The sequence below is a fragment of the Peromyscus eremicus genome, chromosome 3, assembly GCF_949786415.1.
Source record: "Peromyscus eremicus chromosome 3, PerEre_H2_v1, whole genome shotgun sequence".
NCBI classification, from domain to species: domain Eukaryota; kingdom Metazoa; phylum Chordata; class Mammalia; order Rodentia; family Cricetidae; genus Peromyscus; species Peromyscus eremicus.
This window is the reverse complement of record NC_081418.1, coordinates 141296027-141304841: the sequence shown is the minus strand read 5'-3', so window position 1 is coordinate 141304841 and position 8815 is coordinate 141296027. Positions and strand designations below refer to the sequence as shown.

Sequence of the window (8815 nt, the reverse complement as noted above, 5' to 3'; positions counted from 1 at the left end):
GCCTTACCCTTCCTGCTTCACCGATCCTCTTCAGCCAAGAGAGCTCTCCAAAAAGGACCTACTTCCTGTGTGTTTGTCTTTATATAGCCTTTCTGTTGTGCCTTCTCATTGGTTGTAAACCCAAACACATGACTGCCTCGTCACTGCCTGTCTGTAGAGACTTCCGGGTCTTCTATGGTTGGTATTGAGATTAAAGGCGTGTGTCTCCAATGCTGGCTGTATCCTTGAACACACAGAGATCTACCTAGCTCTGTCTACCAAGTGCTGGGATTAAAGGTGTGCGCCACCACCACCCAGCTTTTACTATGGCTCTAATAGCTCTGATCCCCGGGCAACTTTATTTATTAACATACAATTAAAATCACATTTCAGTACAAATAAAATACCACCATAGACTATCTACAATGAATCCCTCTTTCTTTATTTGAAGCCAGCTTCTACCCTCAGTGTGGTAAAAACTGGGGCCTACCCTCAGTGTGGTAAAAACTGGGGCCTGAGTTCCAGTGGAAATTGAAGTTTTGTGGACCTTTCACCACATGACTTTTAAGTCTTCAGTGGCTCAAAAGACTCTTGAGCACAAAACCATTCTTTAACTTCATATTTCTTAAATCAGACTTTTGTAACTTTTGTACTTCAAAACTCAAGTTGGCACAACCAAATTTTCTATATCAGAAAAGGGCCAGAGATGCAAAAGAGTGGGAAAGAATCTTTCTTGATTTGCACATTAGCAAATGTGAGCTGTCCTTGGATTCTATGTCATCTGGTGAATATTTCAGCCCATGGCAAACATATAAAACCTTTAGCTAGGACTCAGCAGAGAACTGCAGAAAAAAATTTAACAAGAATGTGTGCAAATTAAATGTCAAATGGGACATGATTATCTTGCCTTAAAAATGAGAGGGTGGAGGAGCTGGACAAAGAGGAGAAAGAATTTAGCTGTACATTGGACCATACGCCAGGCATTTAACCAGCACATGAGGAGCAGCGCTAGTAGACTTTGAGTTTTCTCTGAACATGGAGTCTGTCCTCCACCACATCTCCACCACTGCAGTAGTTGCAGAGTTCATTCTGGGGCATCTGAGCAATGGATTGATAGTGCTGAACAACTGCATCGACTGGATCAACAAGAGAGAGCTTTCCCCAGTTGATCAAATTCTCCTTACCTTGGCAATTTCCAGAGTTACTCTCCTCTGGGAAATAGTATTTATTTGGGTTAAAACTCAATCAATTTCATTTATTACCAGAGAAGAATTAAAAATACTTGTGTTCTGCTGGATACTATCTAGCCACTTCAGTCTCTGGCTCTCCACAGCCCTCAGCATCTTTTATTTATTCAGAATAGCTAACTTCTCCTGGCAGATCTTTCTGTACTTGAAATGGAGACCTAAACAACTGATTGTGGCGGTGCTTCTGGGAAGCTTGGCCTTCTTGCTTGCAAATCTGATGCAAACGAGCATCACTCTTGAAGAGAGGTGGAACCAATATGGAGGAAACACAACTGTGAATTTCCTGGAGAGAGATTTCACACTATTTTCAGAGGTGATCTTATTCAACATGACTATGTTCTCTGTAATACCATTTTCATTGGCTTTGATCTCATTTCTGCTGCTAATACTCTCCTTGGGGAAACATCTCCAGAAGATGCAGCTCAATTCCAGAGGACATGGAGACACCAATACAAAAGCCCACAGGAATGCCATGAAAATTATAGTGTCCTTCCTCCTGCTCTATGCTACTTACTTTCTGTCCCTTCTGATAGCATGGATTGCTAGGAAGCATCACATTGAGCTGGTTCACATTATTTGTATGATAACTGGACTCATGTATCCTTCAACTCACTCATTAATCTTGATTTTAGGAAACTCTAAATTGAAGCAGACTTCTCTTTTGATATTGAGGCATTTGGGATGTAGGCTGAAAGAACAGAATATCCCAACTACTTAAGGCATCCAAACAACACGTTTTACTGTAAAGAATAAGCAAATCTATGAGGAAATAGTTCAATTGTTAGTCAAGAGTCACTGGAAGTTTATGCAAGTCAGAACAGAGTTCCTCTATAACCATCCTGCCTAGAGACAAATACCCTAAAAAAGAGTGAGTGATAATGGGGGGAAACTAAATTAGTCTGATGGAAGTGCTGGAAAACAGGTATCTGCTTAAAAAATCTACATTATGCAATCTTCCTTCTGGTTGCTAGAAATACATCTTATTTTAAAGCATAAAGCCCCTATCTAGCAAGTATATAGGCTGTCATAGTATATATGCTGTACTCAAAGTAGTAGAATTTGCTCATTTACTTGTTTTACTTACTTCTCCTGTTGCTTGAACAAAATGTCCTAACTAAAGCAACTTTAGGAAGAAAGTTTTATTCCAGCCCACAGTTCAAGGGCATTTTATTCCATTTTTTCTTGCATCATGAAGATAACTGCAGTTTTTTTCACAGTGTATATACAATTTTGTCTTACCTAAAAACATTAAATATTTATGATGAGTAGTTCTGTATTATCGACAATTTGAAACCTTTTTGAAGAAATCATTGATCGATAGCATTACCATTTAGAAATAGCTACAATTACTTATTTATATGCTACTTGTGGACATCAAACCTTTTGGCTGTAAGTGACCAATTTTATATTACACATTGTGGGAGGCTCTTGATGTTATTATTTTATTAGATTATGAAACTGTGTTTAATTGAATTAAGGGCATTGAGTGCATTTATTTAGAACTGAAATAGAGAAGTTTTGATTTGTTGCTTTTACTGATAATTATAGTGTATAAAAATGATTAAAAAGTATGGATGTACTGCAATAAAGTTAAAAGATCTTCCTCCTTGGATAATTTAAACCAAAAGCAATGTATATTTGAATTCTCTACTTCTCTCCTATTGTCTTCTGTCTAACTCTTTTTGTTTGATATCTGTCCCTAACAAATGGTCACATTAAGTATGTCATAAGGAAGGCATGAGAAACCTTCTCATTGGTCAGTCTTATTCTAGAGTTTGCAATGATAGTAGTTACTTTACTGACCTCTATTGATTCAGAATAGCCCTGCAAACCACAAAGATTTTAATCATGGAGGCTGCATGGGTCTTTGCTAGGTCCTCTGCACATGTGTTATGGTTGTTAGTTTGGTGTTTTTGTAAAACTCCTAATAGTGGGACTGGGGTATCTCTGACTCTTTTGCCTGCTCTTGGGACTGTAGCTAGAGTTTTCCTGCCTGGCCCACAGTCAGAACAAATCTCTCTCACCTGCCAGTCCCCCAGCCGCTCAGACCCGATCAAGTAAACACAGAGACTTATATTGGTTACAAACTGTATGGCCATGGCAGGCTTCTTGCTAACTTTTCTTACAGCTTAAATTAATTCATTTCTATAAATCTATACCTTGCCACATGGCTCGTGGCTTACAGGCATCTTCACATGCTGTTTGTCATCGTGGCGGCTGGCAGTGTCTCTGACTCAGCCTTCCACTTCCCAGCTTTATTCTCCTCCTTGTCCCGCCTATACTTCCTGCCTGGCCACTGGCCAGTCAGTGATTTATTTATCGACCAATCAGCAACACACTTGACATACAGACCATCCCACAGCATGGGACTCTTCCTCCTACTGGGTTGCCTTATCCAGACCTGATAGGAGGGTTTGTGTCAAGTCTTATTGTAACTTGTTATGGTGTGTTCAGCTGATATCCATGGGATGCTTGCTCTTTTCTGAAGGGTAACAGAGGAGGAGAAGATGCAGGGTAGAGGGGAGGTGTGCAGTAAGAGGAGGTACGTGGTAGAGAAGAGGTGTATGTGTGTGGGGTACTGGAAGTAGTGGAGGGAGAGGAAACTGTAGTCAGAATGTACTGTATAAGAGAAGAATAAAAAAAAAAAAACCATATCCACGTGTTACTTCCAACATTTATGGTGGATGTTTGTTTTTTTCATAGTTGCTTTCAACCTGTTGGCTGCTTTCAACAAATGAAAAAAGGCTAATATAATTAATTTAAAACTATGGCCTTTCTATTTAATTATGTTGAGCATCTGCATAAATGCATAATTTACACCAAGCATTTTAAAATTAACACTATTAGCATATAATGAATATAGCAAAATAAAAAATTTTCTCTAATTTTATTGTTGTTGCTCTTCCTGAGTGGTACTGGTAAGTGGCATTCCACAACTGTAATAAATAGTACATTGAAAATAAGTCACTTTACCTTCTGATGACCTATGAATGGTTTCCAATCATTGGCCATTATAAATAAAAATTATTAGTATTCACTATCCTTGACCAGAGATACTTCAGGTCTGATCTTCATTTTAATTTACTTAAATGCATATAAAGGAAGTAAATTTGCTGGCATTTTATTTTCCCCGAAGTGTCAATTTTTAAGAAGTACAGTATGTTCATTCGATTCCTTTTAGCTTTGTGTGCCAGCAGGCAACTCACTATCCTTGATATTGGCTAAATTCACTTATAGCTAGATCTTTATCTAAATTTAATCCAATCATTCTCAATATGGGATTGCCAGCCACATTATAGAGATGATTGTATCCATTTGGTTAAGTTTTTACTTATCTCTGATAATCAAACACTATTTCATTTTGAGAAAGAAATAAGCTCTTCCAAAACCAAATGAACTCCATGCTTCTGAAATCCCTGATATTTTTCTTAATCACAAAAAATTCATTTTTTGAGTTTAATTAAAAATAAATGCAATTGAATGTACTGCTAATATCATCCAAATAAAATGTTTACTATGGTGTGAGAAAATCCTCAAATATGTGGTAAATATCATGTGTTAGTTTAATAACTGCTTACTCTCATTTTGTTTATAAGCAGTTAACTGTTATTTTTCTTGGTTGCTGTTAAGGAAGGATTCAAATATTAATTCAATGTTTTATTAATTTTTATTTATTAATACATTATAGTATCTTATATTATGTTTATTATGTTATAATTAATTATATACTATAATTATTATTTATTTTAGTTATAATTACTATAATTTATTAATTATTACTAATTTAATGTTTCAGCACCACACATAGCAAAACCTGAACAAAATGCTAATCAAATTAGTAAATATTGCACATTTGCTTCAATAACAAGACCTCACATTCTCATTTTGGTTAAATGAAGCATTGTGTTATTTCTGCTTATGTGGTTTGTCCAATAGTCTTGTGGCCACAGAAGGGTATAAGCTGATACATAGTTTTTTTCTTGGAACTTGTTTTAGTTCAAGGCAAACTGGGAATTTCCTAAGGGCTTCAGCTCATTCAGAAACAACATAATATGCCCACAGCATATTACTGATGGAAAATTTCACAGAATAATGTGTAAATTTAAGAGGGATAGTGGAATTCTCAGAAATGCTTTTCTCATAATCCTACAGTAACTAGAATGTTAGTATTCAGTCTCAACTCTTTACTCTTTTTTTGTTTGTTTGTGTTTGTTTTTTGGTTTTTCTACACAGGGTTTATCTGTGTAACAGCCCTAACTGTCCTGGAACTTGATTTTGTAGACACTGCTGGCCTTGAACTCACAGAGATCTACCCACTTCTGCCTCCCAAGTGCTGAGATTAAAGGCTTGTACCACCATGCCTCACAGTCTCAAGTCTTTATCATAACTTCTATGCTGCTTACAAGCCACATCTCAGCCCCTAATAATCCTAGTTCTTTTCTAAGACTTAAAAGAATGTAAACAGGAGAAACATCCATGACTATAGAAATAAAGTATTTACTTTGAGTCCATAGAAGGTCTTATTCTATGAAGAACAAGTACAGTGAATTTAAAAGACAGAAGTTAAAAAAAAACATTCATACCCGCTCCAAATCCCCTCCCCACAATTTCAAAGACATATGGTGATAAAAATTAAAGCTGGTATAATATGTGCAAGAAATGTGAAAAAGTGTTCATTGGTCCATGTTGCATAGAAATATCTATGGTTGTAAATAATATGTTAAAATCTTAAGTAATTCAGTTTATTTCAAACACAATTTATATATACACACACACACATCGGGGCTGGAGTAGCAGTTCAGCAGTTAAAAGTACTGCTTCTCTTGCAAGGGATCCAGGTTCAATTCCCAGTGCCATGTTGTGGTGCATAACCACTTGTAACTCCAATTCTAGAGGATCCAATGCTCTCTTTTGACTGCTTCAGGCAACAGTCATGCATGTGGTATACATACACACATTCAGGCAAAACATTTAAACCTATAAAGGAAAATAAGTAAATCTAAACGATTTTTAAATACATAGCACTATATAATATATAAACCATTTTTATAGATTTATAACTTTATTTTCATTTCATTTGTTTATTTAAAACTTTTTTACTCTTTGAAAGTGTCATATATTTATACTATGTATACTGATCATATTGATGCATCACTACCTCCCATCAACTTCCCCTAGTGCACCACACAATATTTCCTTCCCAACTTCATATTTTACTTATATATTTTTGTTATTAATAATTTCCAACACCCAGTTAGTGGTACCCATATGCAAATAAATAGATTGTAGTCTGATAAGGCATGGGAAACCTTCTAATGCCCATGTCTCCAAAGGAAGCTGACTCTACCTACTTTGATGGATATCAACTTACAAAACTCTTCCAGTATAAATGGGAATTCAGGTTCCCTATGCCATCTGTGCTGGAGTTTTGACTAGCTTGATCTTGTGGAGATCTTGTGCAGGTAACTGCAGCTGCTGTGAGTTGATGCATACAACATCCATATTATATCTAGATATTGGCATCTCACAGCTCTTTCCTCATCTGTCCCTCTTTTATGAAGTTTCCTGAGCTTTGAAAGGTTGGAGGTTGATAAACAAGACCCACTTACTGATGAACACTCATCCTACCCTGTTACTTAGAATATCTCTTCTACCTCCCCAATCCCAAATAACTAACCTTCCTAAACCTGGATTTTAACTTCATTGATGTATATGACTAAGACTATGGAAAAGGGATGGCAAAGATGATGTAATTACATTAATGGTAAATATCTTCATGCTCTGTAAATCACCTGATCAAATGTATATGGCTAATAAAATATAGAGCTTTTAAAATCATGAATCATGTATTTATGAAGTAAAGTATTTTCCTCATAAAGCAATGAAGCTATACATTTTCTATAGTCAAGATAAAATAGTATTGCAAGTATTTTGTTAACATGAATATCAAATTAGCCATTTTTATTAAGTCTATATATTTTCAGATTTTTGCTGACTCTCTTGAGAGAGAGAGAGAGAGAGAGAGAGAGAGAGAGAGAGAGAGAGAGAGAGAGATTGACTCTTACATGAATATCTCTTTCTTTGGTTGCCATCTTCCACTCTGTGTTAAAACCATGAAGCCTGAGCTCCAGGGAAAACTACTGTCTTATGAAAGAACACAACCCAGTCTCTACATTTTCCCTAAGTCCTCATTGGCAAGGCTGTAGAGCAGAAGACTTCATTAAGCTTCATATTGTAACACTGTAACCCATGAACTTAGATTAGAACTCAAGGAGCCCAACCAAATTTCCTTAAGGTGAAAATGCAAAACAGTGGGAAAGAATATATCTTGATTTGCATATCAGCAAATGTGAGTTTGCCTTCTTTTCTAAACCATCTGCTCAACATTTCAGCCCATGGTGTGGACAAACATGTTAGCTAAGACTCTAGCAAGAATTGCAATAAATAAATAAATGAATAAATAAATAAATAAATAAATAAATAACAATAAAAATGTGCAGATTAAATGACAAACAGGAAATGTTCAGCTTGCTTTATAGCCAGAAATTTCAGAAGGAGCAGGACAAAGGGAAAAAAGAATTTAACTGAACATTGGACCACTAATGGCGTACTTGGTTAGCACATGGTGAGTAGTGCTATTACACATCCAGCTTTCTCTGAACATGGAACCTGTCCTGCATAGATTTGCCACTATAATAATAGTGGCAGAGTTCATTTTTGGGAATCTGAGCAATGGGTTCATTGTGCTGTCAAACATCTTGGTCTGTGTCACTAAAAAAAGCTTTCCTCAATGGAAAAAATACTTCTTACATTGGTGATTTCAAGAATTACTCTTATCTGGGAAAAACATATTTGGTTTAACACTATATGTGATCCATCTTTATTTATGATTGGAATAGAATTATGAATTCTTTTTTTGTAGCTGGATGCTTTCTAGCCACTTCAGTCTCTAGCTTGCCACAGCCCTCAGCATCTTTTATTCACTCAGAATAGCTAACTTCTCCTGGTGAATCTTTCTCTACTTGAAATGGAGACTTAAACAACTGATTGTGGGGGTGCTGCTGGGAAGCTTGGTCTTCTTGCTTGTAAATCTGATGAAAGCTAGCATCACTCTTGAAGAAAGTTTCTATCAATATGGAAGAAATACAACTGTGAATTCCTTGGGATTTGCTCTGTTTTCAGAGCTGACCTTATTCAACATGACTATATTCTCTGTAATACCATTTTCATTGGCTTTGGTCTCCTTTATCCTGCTAATACTCTCCTTGGGGAAACATCTCCAGAAGATGCAGCTCAGTTCCAGAGGACATAGAGACCCCAGTACAAAAGCCCACAGGAATGTCAGGAAAATTATAGTCTCCTTCCTCCTGCTCTATGCTACTTACTTTCTGTCCCTTCTGATAGCCTGGATTGCTGAGAAACACCACAGTGAACTGGTTCACATTATTTGTATGATTACTGGACTCATGTATCCTTCAACACATTCATTAATCTTGATTCTAGGAAACTCTAAATTAAAGCAGACCTCTCTTTTGATACTGAGGCATTTGGGATATAGGCTGAAATGACAGAATACCCCAACCTCATAA

At 36.4% G+C, this 8815-nt stretch overlaps 1 protein-coding gene and 1 pseudogene across 1 annotated transcript; both read left to right on the top strand.

Moving 5' to 3' along the window:
- Nucleotides 1-1011: 1011 nt before the first annotated feature.
- LOC131906163 (taste receptor type 2 member 124-like) lies at nt 1012-1944 on the top strand. Its single transcript, XM_059256957.1, has one exon. The coding sequence runs from the start codon at nt 1015-1017 to the stop codon at nt 1942-1944; it is 930 nt and encodes a 309-aa protein (XP_059112940.1). The 5' UTR covers nt 1012-1014.
- A 5944-nt stretch (nt 1945-7888) lies between these two features.
- Nucleotides 7889-8815, top strand: LOC131906162 (taste receptor type 2 member 102-like; annotated as a pseudogene).

Coding starts and splice junctions, on each gene's coding strand:
- LOC131906163 (XM_059256957.1), top strand. CDS start 1,015: ATGGAGTCTGTCCTCCACCACATCTCCACCACTGCAGTAGTTGCAGAG.